The sequence below is a fragment of the Nelumbo lutea genome, chromosome 5 (assembly GCF_056320005.1).
Source record: "Nelumbo lutea isolate HS-2025 chromosome 5, American lotus-T2T, whole genome shotgun sequence".
Classification (NCBI taxonomy): domain Eukaryota; kingdom Viridiplantae; phylum Streptophyta; class Magnoliopsida; order Proteales; family Nelumbonaceae; genus Nelumbo; species Nelumbo lutea.
The window spans coordinates 28,276,891-28,290,509 of NC_142688.1; the positions used below are offsets into that span (position 1 = coordinate 28,276,891).

The following is a 13,619-nucleotide window of genomic DNA, read 5'->3' on the forward strand; positions in this document are numbered from 1 at the left end:
GACAAAAGAAGAGGCAGTCGGAACATACACAATTAAATCAAGTATCGTTATAATGGTTGAATTTAGATTTGATTATTATGATCAGGACTAATAAAAGCATACACATATACAAGAAAATCCATGAACAAAAAACGTTCTGAACCTTTTGTACCTCTCTTAGCATTCAATCAAAGTCTAAAAAGAAACTATTTAGCATTTGGTTCTTAATCATATTTTAATATTTTTTTTGCAATTTATTTGTGATTATTGAATAACAAGTTTATTGTTATGATCCAAAGAAAGTAGTCAGCAAGGCTTTAAAAACTGATTCGAAAATGGAATCGCTCTGATCACTGGTTTCCGGGTCAGCAGTTCAATCATCTGGATCGAACGGTTCAAATGGTCTGACTATAACAGTGGCCGCAACAGCAAGTTGATGTGATTCAACGTTTTTGCATTTATACCCATAGAAAATTCCTTAAAACTCACTATTATCAAACAAATTTTCTGCTTGCATACTCATAAGGGGATCTCTTAGAAAGCATAAACCCTTCTGCAAGCAGGGCAGACTGCACATTACATTAGAAACATCTTTAATAAATTTAACATACATGTACTGAAGATATTCCCAACAAACAGCTCGATTTTGCTTGTAACTTATGCAATGCATTGATGGTCATGGGCCTTGTTAGGCTTTAGTTATGACCACCTATTACAAACCAACAAACATAATAAAGGATTGGTGTTAGTTATGTGGGCCGAGATGACGTGAATGCGATGAAGCCCTAGTGGTCTTAAATTCTTAAGGCTGCGCTTGGAATTGGTGTAAATCAAGAATTGATGTAAAAGTTTACATCAATTCATTTTTGTCAGCGTTTGGAAGAATGCATAGTCATGATCAATATAAATTCACTCCGATTCAGTTTTATGTACGTTTGGATAGAGTGGAGTTTTATGTTTGTGCATCAGTGTAAAACCTCATCAAACTTAAAGTTTTACATTGATTATCGATGTAAATATTACATCAATAAAATCAATGTAAAACTTTACACCAATCACATTACGCTTTTTAAAAGTGCAACGGGGACTGAATCACGATTTAGTGTAAAATGTCATCAATATACTTTTACACCGATGTTGTTTTACATTGATTCCAAACGTAACCTAATATAAAATGATTTATGTAGTTTGTTCTGTTTTAATCACTGTGAAACATTTTTCACTGTTATAACGGCTGTGTTTGGAAACGATGCAAATAAGTGTAAATGTAAATATATAGTGTAAAATGATTCATATAAATTACAAAATTGGGTTAGTTTTGCATTGACAAATTTACCTTCTTACTAAACAGACTTTTAATCACCCATTGCAGTGTAAAATTGTCTGATTACAGTATAAATAATGTAAATTAAAACATGAAACTAAATAAAATAAAACCGAAAACAAAATTAAACAAAAATTTGCATTTTTTTCATTTGCACTCCCATGTACTTATATTAATACAAATAAAATTGCACAACAACCAAATGCAGCGTTAGGAGTGAAAATTGGGCATCTTAGGGGTGGGATCAATCGCTCAATCCCAAGACTGAGCCCAACCCAAAATAGTTGCAGGCTTGCAGCCCCTTAGACAGGAAGACTTCTCCTTTAAACATGTGGTCCGGCTTCTTAAACAAAAATGGCACGGGCCTTATTTTACCTCTTACATAAATTTATGTCATATTCTTTACATATTATTGATCAAATCAGATTTTTGGTTTAGAGAAAAAAACACTTAGCAGTCTTTCAAAAATTAGTTCATGTTGATCCCATTATTTAAAATAAGTATTTTCATTTAATTATAAATCGAACCTAATTCAATGTCTTAAACCAAATAAAAAACTTGGTTTACCAAAAAACACCAAATAAAAAACTCAGGCTAGCTGTGTTTGGTTGCAGTGTAATTGACCAAATTCATAGTTTGTACCAAATTCAGTTTTGCTTTTATTTGATTATAATTATGATTTTTCTGATAGAAATTTATATTTTTTCATCTATTGCACTCACTAGAAGTGAAAATTTGGTATCCTAAAAACTGACACAAAATAAAAAATAAAAAAAACGCAAATTTTGCATCACCTTCTTCCTATCTGAAATCTTTCTCATATAAAGTGAGAATCACATCATCTTACATCTCTTCCTACCACTATTCTCTTTCATTTGAAGTAAAGATCACATCATTTTATTCACCCCTTTTGCACTGCTATGCATTTTAATCAGTGCAAATTTAATTTGTATTCCAATCAAACGCAACATTAAGCTATAGTGCTTTACCACGGATAGTGAATCCCAAACAAGATGGTCAATTTTGGTTGCCTAGAGATGTAAATCGGGCTGCGCCACCCACAGATAGGAACGATGAGGCCTGAATTTGGACCAGTCGTACATGGCATGACACAGCGGCACGTGGGCCGTGCTAACCCCGACATGATGGTCTGGGCTGGGCTGGGCCTGAGGTTGCAGGTCCACATGCTGTCACAACATGGCATGATTGTGCCACCTGCGCTCCATGTGCCGATACGGCCCATCACAGGCTGGCATGGTACAGCCCACAGGCTCGTAGAGAGCCATGCTCGGCCCGCTCGATGAATTAGCCGTCACCAATGGCTAGTTCTAGCTTTTTGGGTTTTTTTTTTTTTTACAAAAATATCAACCCAACAATTATAAACAAATATATAGGGGGTATTTCTGTATTTTAGTTTTGGGGGGATAAAGAATAACACAAATGCTCCCCAACTGTTGTGCAATAGGTAGTTTAGGGGGTATTTTGGATAATATGATAAATAAGTTTATAATGACCAAAATACCCCTCCCAACAATTAAAGAACAACTAGTTTTTAGGGTATTTGAGCAATTGAATTATTTTCAATTCTATAAATAGCCCAATGCTCCACTATTCTCATCACACTAATTCAACAATTCTCTTAATTTCTTCTCTAGTTCTCATACCCTCTCAAGTCTTAATCTATCAATCTCTCATACATTCTCTAATTCTCCAACTCTTAACTTTATTGAAGTTTCAACAAAAAAAAGGCTTATTCAACAATTCAAGTATCGCAAGTTAGTAATTTGGGAGGCTTAGACTTTTGGATTTGAAAGGCTTCAAACCGTTGAAATCAAGTTAGTATTCTGAACCAACAATCCGGATAACTGCAATTAAATTAATTTTTATTTTTTAGAATTAAAAAAAATGGTATGTAAATTAAGTCGTAGCATGGTAGTATTAGCACCAATATGGATACTACTGATATTGACGGAACTTCCACTCCTAGTATTGATACTAAGGGAAAGAAAAAGAATGCCACTAAGTTGATTAGATCGATTTAGAAAATATTTAAAGTAAAGGAGGTTGAGGGGAGGGAAAAAAGGGTTATTTGACAAAAATGCAAAAAAGACTTTAACTACTGTAGCAAGGGTTTTTCAAATAGTTCTTATTTTTTCAAATATTTCCCAAAGGAAAGTTAAATATTTTAGTTTTACTTAGTAAAAAAATAAAAAGCTAAAAAATGTTAAAAAAAAACAAGTTTGGCCCGGTTCGACCCACGCCCAAGGCCTTGCCTATGACCCAGTCCGGCACAACCCAGACTCATGACACGACCTACAGCCTGGCCGACTCAAGCACATAGCTCGGCATGGAGTTGCATGGGTCATGCTAGGCCGATCTCCCAAATTATCCATGAGGAGGGCAACACAACCCAGAATGACCCACGAGCCAGCACAACACAGCTCGTTTTACGTTCTACACCTTTACAGGTTGCCCTGTACCCACTACTCGTAGACTACAACAGAATCGCTAGTAGTAGTATGATTAAATAGGCAAGCTTTATAAATTAGTCATAATAAAGGGATTTTTAGATGCAATCCCCTTCAAAAATCTGATTTACAGCCCCTTCCTATTCTACAAATAACCCCTATAAACCGCATCCTGCCCATAAATCTGATATCCATCCACGGGGCAAGATTCAGTCCACCCCCCCGAAATTCTAGCTCCACCCTTGGGATGGACTGAAACATAAAAACCCCTATGATAGAATCCACCCTAATTGTATCTTCCTAGAACCTTGATTCATAAAATTTCTGAGTTCAGATTGGCGCTCCACAAAGAAGCGCCCGATATGCACACCTCAGAGTGCATTGGGAATTGGGGTACGTGTGGGGTGCACTCTATAGAGTCCATAAGAAATCAAAATTTCTGTAGTAAGACCGCTATAAAGAAATCTAAAAGATGCTTAGAAGAAAAAATGGTCGTTGTGTTCCAACTAATGCCTTTTATGTGTATATTCTCGTCTTGTTTTTCTAGTTCATTTCTCAGTTCCCATTTTCTCTTCAGACTTCAATTAACTCCTTTTTTCTTCTCAGAATGGCATATGGTTTAAGAGATCAAGTAATAGAAGGTTAGGATTTGAACCCACATTTGGCCTTGGTTCAACTTTAAATTGAGCCCACATTAGGGATTTAGGATGCTGACTCTTCTATCCTAGCACATGCACAACTGGTGGAGCTAGTTGGTTTTGGGCTATAATTTGTCCATGGTTAAGGACGCAATGGATTTGAGTTGGGCTTAACCTGGGTGGCCCATGTGAGTAACAGAACGAATGATAGCGTTACGCTGGAATTGGTAATGACAGCAGAAAAACCCGTTCTTCCTTCAATCGCAAGATTATCGGCTGCTGTTTCTCATCATCCTCCCCACGATGCAAGAAAACGAAATGAAGACAAAAACCGAAAGTTTAATCTTTAATCTTCTTCATTTCTTAATCTTACGTTAGATGGGTTTTTAATTTTCACAGAGAGAGAGAGAGAGAATGATGAAGAAGGAAGTGGTGGTGGTGACTATGGTGACAACGGTGGCGACGGCTGCCGTACTGTTAGCGGTAGCGGGGCGTTGGAAGAGACGGCACGAAAGACGGTGGAAGCGCACACAACGAATGGTGACTAAATTTGCAAGGGAGAGTGCAACTCCGGTGACGAAGCTTTGGCAGGTGGCGGATGCCTTGGTCGTTGATATGAAAGCCGGCCTCGAATCTGATGACAGAAGTAAGCTCAACATGGTCATCGCCTACACTGGATCGCTTCCCACCGGGTCAGCTTCTTTCTCCCTCTTCTCTCCCCTCTTTAATTCAATAAAAACTCACAGACTCCGATGCCCGAAATCAACCCGAATTTCCCTGTAAGAATTCAAGTTAACTACGAGATGCAATGCAATGCAACTCAACTCTTTGTTTTTCTTTCTTCTCCCAACAGTTCATCTAGAGTTTCCTGTGCTAAATTACAGGGAGATTTTTCTTCCTCCAAACAAAAAAAAAAAAATCCAACTCATTTTCTGAATCCGACCCGAGCACGAAAGTCCATCCGGTGGCACTAACACCAGCTTCATTTCGATTCTGTCCCATTTTATGCCGTTTGTATGCGTCATTGTTTAAATAAATAAATACTTCATTATCTCATTTTACATAAAAAATATTAATATCTCTGGTTGCAGTGATGAGGAGGGATCATATTATGGTTTGAGTCTTCGTGGAACAAACTTCTTGATATTGCATGCCCAATTGGGGGGAAAGAATGGTGGTGTAATAAAAAAACATCGTGAAGAAGTGCCCATACCAGCCAATTTGATGGACGGAACCTCAGAGGTGTGTTTGGCCTTCTTCTAATCCACCATGCTAATCACTTCTCTTGCTCTTGGAAGCTTGTGTACTATTGAATTCCTCGTTTTGTTATTTCAGGAATTATTCGATTACGTCGCTAAGGAGCTAGCTATATATTTTGCAGTAAATAGTGTTAGATCAGAAGGACAAAAGCAACTTGGTATTACATTTTCAGTTCCAGTAGACCAATCTGCAGTCTGGACAGGCACTGCGATAAAGTGGAAGCGATTCTCAGTTGATGATCCAGTTGAGTTTGTCTTCATGATGAATATTTTGGGAGTTTTTGGAGATGAATTAGAATATGCTATAGCTTTTGTATGGATTAGAATATATATAGATGCTCTGAAATGCATGAAGAAGCTAGTAGAATAATGCTTTTGAAACTCCATTAGCTTTTGGATTTTCTTTAATTTATGTATTCAAAATTCTTATTTTCTAACTATCTCTGTTGCATACTTGCATATGAAAGTATATAAATTTTCTATAGTGGACGTAAGTAATCACCTGGTACATCTTGTAAGCATCCATTATATTACTTGATGTGAGATGTTCATCTTAATATGCTGATTTTGACAAATTTAGATCAACTCAGGTGGGGAAAACCATGGTGAATGAGTTTAACCGTGCCCTGCAGAAACATCGCTTGGACATGCTGGTTTCTACACTGGTAAGATATCTACATTTCTTTTCAGGAGCACTTAATTCCTGCCATTCTTTCTTTTACTTTCCTGAAAATGTTCCCAGAAGTTGAGTCAGCTGCCTCCTTAACCAGGTTGATGATACTGTTGGAGAGTTAGCTGGAGGGAGATTCAACAGTGGAGATGTTGTTGCTGCAGTTACCCTGGGAATGGGGACAAACGCTGCTTATGTGGAGCGTGCAGAAGCGGTTCCTAAGTGGAGTGGCCGTCTACCCAATACGGAAGAGATGGTTAGTTGCTCATATTATCCAATACTAAAATCCCATCTATTCCATTGATGCGGCTTTAAAGGAACAGTCGATATGTGTGCTCTGTTGCAGGTTATTAACATGGATTGGGGGAATTTTAGTTGTTCTCATCTTGCAATAACAAGCTATGATGCCTGCTTAGATGCTGAAAGCTTGAATCCTGGTGAAAGGGTATTGCAAATCTATTATGTATTTCTGCATGGTCACACATTAATAACATATGGAACTTATAATGGTGCTACATCCTTCATTTCTTTAATTCTCTCTGTTTTTCTTTTTCTTTTTTTTTTTTTCCTCAGATATTTGAAAAACTCATCTCAGGGATGTATCTGGGAGATATTGTGAGAAGGGTTCTATTGAAAATGGCGGAGGAAACAGCTTTATTTGGAGAAACAGTCCCTCCGAAGCTTAGAATTCCATATGTGTTAAGGTATTCTGCAATTGTTTTCTTGGTCTAGCTGCACCCCTTAGTTATTAGTAACATCATGATGTGGGGGAGGGGGCTCTTATGACAAATTTAAGGAGTCGTCTGATCTTACAAGTATAGCTATTATTAAAGATTGGCACTTTGGCAGTACCACCTGGCTCCTGCTGCTTGCTATGCGAGAAGACAAAATAATGGAATACTAATTAACAGAGCTGGCATTGACAGGTCTCCTGATATGGCGCTCATGCATCAAGACACGTCAGAGGATCGTGAAGTGATCGGAGAGAAGTTGAAGGACATCTTTGGGGTATTTTTCAATTGAAGTTTATTCAATACCACTTTAACTGTCTCAAAGTATTCTATCTGCATGTGAAAATTACCCACTCAACTCTTTCTCTTTGTATTGCTTCCACACCCCAGATCGCAGATTCTACAAGGATGGTAAGAGAAGTGGTTGCCGAGGTGTGCGACATTGTTACAGAGCGTGGGGCCCGACTGGCTGGAGCTGGCATAGTAGGTATTCTGAAGAAACTGGGAAGAACAGAGACAAAGAGAAGTGTTGTAATAGTAGAGGGTGGTTTATACGAGCACTATAGACTATTCAGAAACTATTTGCACAGCAGTATCTGGGAGATGCTTGGGAAGGAGTTTTCAGACAATGTCATAATTGAGGAGTCTCTTGGTGGATCTGGAATTGGAGCGGTGCTTCTCACCACTTCCCATTTACAACCTATCTCAGCTTCAGATTCCTAACGCTTCCACCATTTGGTTTTTCTGCATTTGGGAAAGTGAGCCTTTTTCTTCCTCCCCTGCTTCCCCATTGCAAAAGTCGGGTGACCAGGCCAGTAATCGTGTAGAGTAATCCATATGAATATAAATATTAAAATGAGTGAACCCCACCAAATTTAATGTCTGAGTTTATCAAGTATAAAGTCTATCAAGCATTCCTTACCTGAATGCTTTAGAAATAGAAATGAGTCTGAGGTTTTAGGTAAAAGTCATATTTGTGCTGAAATTCAAGATGGGAAACACAGATTCTGTATTAATATCAATTGGGATGAATGCCTTCAGCCGAATATTAAGCAAGGAAGCTCTTTATTTTATATTTTATTTTTTTTGTTTTGTTTTTCTTGCATATTAATTAGAAAAAAAAAAAAGGCCATTGTCCCAACTATATGAGGTCTTGGAAGGGGTGGGCAATTGGGCTGGATGTAGACCTAATCTTTGACATTTTCTACTGTTTATTTTCTTGGTTATAATAAATATTAGAAGACTTGGTTGAGCCATGGCATTTAGAGGTGGCCGAAGGAGTCATTACAGATTTGCAGTCATTTAATTGCCTCTGACTTAACATATGCCGGGAGACATGTTACACATGTGAGAGAACGTGGTCGCTGATGTTGTACTTTTTGGAAACAGGAGATGGAAAAAAATTCATGTTCAATAACACCCCCTAACTAATATTGTATGAAGGTTAAAAGGAGTTGGCAAATAATAAAATTCTTAATTTATGCAGGATGAATTTTAGCTCAGCCCATGTTTCAGGTAGCTGGGGTTGTTATTTGTTAATCAACTTAACAGGGGCCAACCCGAGTTCAACCCAACCTATCCCAAGGGCAAGCTGTAGCACAGGCTAGGCTTTTGAACTTTTGGGCTCCCGCCTAATATGAACTTGATTAGACTAAATTCACACCCATATGCAAATACACACAATATTATATATTTTATTTGTATCAAACCCGAGCAACCAACCTGAACCCAAGACCAGCCCAATTTTTGCTGGTTTAAGCTCAGGTTGGGCCTGGGTTAGAAGACTAGGCCATGATTTGGATTGGGTCAAGCCTGAGCCCAAGGTTTGAGCCTTTTTTGTTGGGCCTAGGTTGACCCACCAAGCTAACCTGTCTAGGCACAGCCCAACCCCAACCCTCTGGGAATGTCTCCTATATAAATGTCAATTTTTGAACATATTACATTGTCTAAAATACCTTCATGGGTATGTGTTTTTTCAACATAAAGTGCAAACATTTTCTTTTTATAATTTTTTTTTTGTTACATCAAAGGGAACGAGGGAAAGGGAGGAATAACAATCACATCCTCAAGCAATAAGAAAAGCATTCCTCTTTCTGAAGTAAAAAGCTTTGCTTCCAAAATAAAATCAAATTTCATTCTCAAAAAAGCTGAAATTATTTATTATTGAGCGTGCCACACACACACTCAGTACAAAAATCTGTTGGTAATAAATCCTTTTATAAGTGCGGCTTTAAATCAGGTTTCAAAATATAAATAAAAGAAAGTCGAATCAATATCTATTTTTTTATCAGGACATCTATCTAAGTATTCTGTTTTATTAAATATAACATCACACTAATCAACATAATATCTTAATTTGAAAATCAGTTTTGGCGAAAAGAAAATCATAATACAATTAAAAAAAAAGTGGCTTTTGTGTTTTTGTCATATGAACATAATATCTGTTCAAACCATTTGGGGGCCCAATTTTCTTGAAATAAGATCCAAAAGAAAAAAGAAAAAAAAATCAATTCATGTTATACAGCAACTCCATGAATATATTTTTTTAAGAAAAAGCCTGTTTGTATTTTTAGTGTTACCCTGCTTCTATATGACCTTTATTTTCTGACGATTCAAAGGTCTAGAATCCTACTTGTATTTGGTGGCCAATAACCATAGACCATGTAAGCTCCCTAAACATTTATCGGTCTGACGAGGCAGTATTATATATATCCTCCAGTTCGGCAGTTCCCCTGAGGCCGTGAGTGCTTTAATTGAAAGTTTGGAACTGAACCTGAAACCGCCCTCCTTCCCCAGTGAACCCCACACCCAACCTCAATTTTATCATGCCCGTTTAGTTTTAGTTTTACATCAAACAAAGGAAAAGGTGCCCAAAATACGACGCTAACTTAACAAGAACGTAAATACCCAGGAATAAAGAAAACAAGAGATTAATTAGAAAGGAATAAATAAAGAAAAAAATAAATACAGTGATTCAATAAATTAATATAAATTAAATTGTTGAAAGGGTTAATTAGAAAAAAGTTGCATTTGCACAGTAACAATTCATAGATAACTAGTGAGTTGTGAGAAAGAAAGAAATATGCTGTTTAAACTGAAAGAAGAAAGTGGAAAAATCAATGAGAAAGAAAAGAAAAGAAAAGATGAAAAGTCTGGTGGCGTTGAACCAGTGCAGCGCATGCAATGCATATTGGTGTTGGTGAATCTGAGAATCTGTTTGTTTCTTTTTTTCAAGTGTTTGAACTTTGAAGGGAGGGGGGACGTAACAGGTTACAGGTTTGTGTAGTACGTACTGTAATTTATATATGTATGTGTCATAAAAAAGCGGTTATATACTGCGGAAACATGGGGATAAGGGGCTGGACGTTATAGAAAAAGACGAAATGTATTAAAAGGTAAAGTAGAAGCAAATCTGTCTAAAATAAAATCTACGTCTCGTCTGGTTGTTCTGCCTTCGTCTCTCTTGCAGCCCTACACAGAACAGAGACTATGGCCTTATTCGGGTGTCTTTTGGCTGCTTATAAATCGGGGAAACCATATCGTGGTCCTTTTTTTTTTTTTTATTTGATTTTGTCGTCAAAAGTTGTACATTGAAAAGGCATAGAAAATTTATTTTGGTATGATTTCGAGAAACTTCAAATGAAATTTTTAATGTGATTTTTGTTTTATTTTTATACAGAAAGACTCATAATAGTCAAATTAATTTTGAGCTACTTAAATCATTATACAAAACAAAAACTCCATACATCTTTTAACTATGAGAATTATCAAAATATCTTCCCAGAAAAACTTGTCAAACAAACCCTATATATAAACTGTTAGCCCACGTCTTCTCTTCTGCTTGTCATTATGTACTATGGACCACCGTGTGTGTGATCCTTTGTCCCGGGTCCCCTTACATTGTAGAAGCCCCTCTTGATTATATATTCAATTAAAAATTAAATTGAAGAATACATATGAGTAGTGAAATTGTGAAAACACATGCACAGATGCTGATTGGTGATGCACACGGAGTTGCAGAGAAAGATGAAAGAGCCGGCTTCTAAAGTCTCAATTAATGTAAACCAACCAACCAGGAACCATGTGTAGCCCAAGGAGACACCTCCACTGGTTAGCTTAATTAATAAATTCGAAGTGATCAAGTCCCCACTCCATCACACGCCCCCATGAGACATAAGAATAATCCGTGCAGAGTCCCAGACCCATGAGGCCTTAACCTAATAATCAATCAGTCTTGAAAATAAATAGGTTTCAGTCCCCCTATATTATACGCCGGCCAGCGACCACCATCGTCTCCACCTGATTCCGTCCCTTTAACTAATCTTCTAATCAGCTGCAGGACCACAACATATGCACCAATGACTAATCTTTCGCTTTGCTTCACCTAGCAATGACTTTGATTACAGGCATCGTATCGCGTCTGGCATGATGAATAATGATGAAAGATGATTTGGTTCGACCTTGTAACAGGGGAATACGTGAATGCGACTTGATCAAAAGATGATAATTCAGCTTGACCAGCCCGCAATAGAACAATCTTGGGTATTCATAGCTAAAGTGACCTCGAGACAAAGTCACCTCGAAGTGATATTGTCTCGGTACCAGATCGCAACAGGAATGCCTCGATGTCAAGGCACTTCGACACTCAGACCAGTTCGGGACTTAAAGGCATCAACTCGGGGATACCGACATGCCACTCTATAGATCTCGAAAATCCCTACGACGGTTCTCGGACTTCATGGGATCACGCCGCATAATAGCCAACGTTATCTCTCCCGACCAATTCGGGCGGACTCGATAAACCCTAACAGTTATCTCCCATTAACGTGAAAATGGATCTCATCATGACATTGATCTCAGAACTGCTCCGCAAAACCCGTAAGTACTCCATTATATAAAGACTCCACCCCCCAAGGGTGCAAGTTATGCATGATTTTCCTACTCTCAAGCTCTCTACTTTCAAAAACAATTTTAGCTCGCTACTAATCTACTGACTTAAGTATCAGAGCGATCTTGTTGGGTTAACATCCCTAAAATCTCTGATATTCTTGCAGGTTCAGCCTGTCGTCTATTTAAAAGCCCGATCACCGCCAACAAGGAAAACTAAATCGCACTACATCAAGTACATACATGATACATGATCATGACTCATCACACAAACAAGAAAGAACCATTCGAATGCATGAGTGTATCTATATCTATATATATATATGCACGCAAATGAATGTCAATCATGGTTTTACATGTGCCCATGCATACCATAGGGGTGGTTTGGTTGTATTATGATGGTGTGATGCGTAAACATTGAACCAGTAGTTGTAGTTGAATGTATTGTCACGTCTCAGCAGAATTTGTTACCCGATTGAAGATTGCCTGCCCACTTTATATCGTTTTCTACGTATCACTCTAGTGGTTGGAGTAGAGTTGGCATGCATGCGTATATATATATACTACCGCTTTTCACTTTTGGTTGTGGTACTCCCATAGTCATAGATTTGGCAACATGTGTTCAAATAATTTTTCTCTCTTTTGCAGTCACGGGCAGTGCAAATATCACATCGATCCATGTAAAAATTGCACCGCCTTCCACCTACTTTAATTCTTTTCACATAAATTAGAGTTTCTTAAAACCTAAGAAATTCCAAAAACTGTCGCTGCTGATATAAAAATTGGGTTACTCCCCGAATAGTAAGAAAACCAATCACAAACACGTAAACTACCTAAGAGAGATAAAACAGGCAAGCCCATCAGGTTTATGTTCATTGGCTTAATTGAATGTTGTATTTTTGGTCTTTTCCTTAGCTTGGTGTCTTAAACTCTGAAGCGGGGTAACTAAATTTTGAGTTTTACCTCAAACTTTTAATTTTAGGGGTTATAGCACTTAAGGGCAATTTTTGGCTCTTAATATCAATAAAAGTAATATATTTAAAAAAAGTTTAAAAATAGGTCAACTTTTTTAAAAATAATAAATAATATATTTAAAAAAAGTTTAAAAATAGGTCAACTTTTTTAAAAACAATATCAGTTAAGGGCAAAAATACTATTCATCTTCTTCCTCTTGTAATTCATTCACAGGTGCCACCGCCACCTATCTCTACCACCCCAACCTCTGCCTCTAGCAACGTTGCCAAGGGTGGATAGAGGCAGAGGTGGCGGCAGCAGCATGGTGGTCATTCCTTTGCCCAACACCCAACGCCACCATTTTCGCCACCTCCGCCTCTGTCTCCAACAACGTTGCCGGAGGTGGGTGTAGGCAAAGGCGGAGGCGGCAGTACTGGTGGTCATTCCTCTATCCTTTGCCGCCACTTCTACCCACCAGCACCACCGCCACCTTTGCCTGCACCCACCTTAGGCAATGTTGCCGGAGATGGAGGCAGAGGTGGGCGGAGGTGGCAGCGTTGGGCAGAGGAATGACCACCAGTGCCGCTGCCGCCACCGTCTCTGCCTCTGCCCACCTCCAACAATGTTGCCGGAGGAGGAGGCGGGGGTGGTGGAGATAGGCAAAGGCATTGCCAGAAGCGGCAGGACCGGTGAATGGATTACAATAGGA

The 13,619-nt window shown here is 38.2% G+C and overlaps 1 protein-coding gene across 1 annotated transcript; it reads left to right on the top strand.

The window, feature by feature from the left end:
* The first annotated feature begins 4,713 nt into the window (after positions 1-4,713).
* On the top strand, positions 4,714-8,149 carry HKL3 (hexokinase-like 3). Its single transcript, XM_088946301.1, has 9 exons — positions 4,714-5,101; positions 5,501-5,651; positions 5,745-5,912; positions 6,259-6,333; positions 6,439-6,594; positions 6,685-6,783; positions 6,912-7,042; positions 7,265-7,346; positions 7,460-8,149. The coding sequence occupies exons 1-9, from the start codon at positions 4,824-4,826 to the stop codon at positions 7,790-7,792; spliced, it is 1,473 nt and encodes a 490-aa protein (XP_088802427.1). The 5' UTR covers positions 4,714-4,823; the 3' UTR covers positions 7,793-8,149.
* The last annotated feature ends 5,470 nt before the right edge of the window (positions 8,150-13,619 follow it).

Coding starts and splice junctions, on each gene's coding strand:
- HKL3 (XM_088946301.1), top strand. CDS start 4,824: ATGATGAAGAAGGAAGTGGTGGTGGTGACTATGGTGACAACGGTGGCG. Junction 5,913..6,258: donor GATTCTCAGTTGATGATCCA/GTTGAGTTTGTC, acceptor AGATCAACTCAG/GTGGGGAAAACCATGGTGAA. Junction 6,334..6,438: donor ACATGCTGGTTTCTACACTG/GTAAGATATCTA, acceptor CTCCTTAACCAG/GTTGATGATACTGTTGGAGA.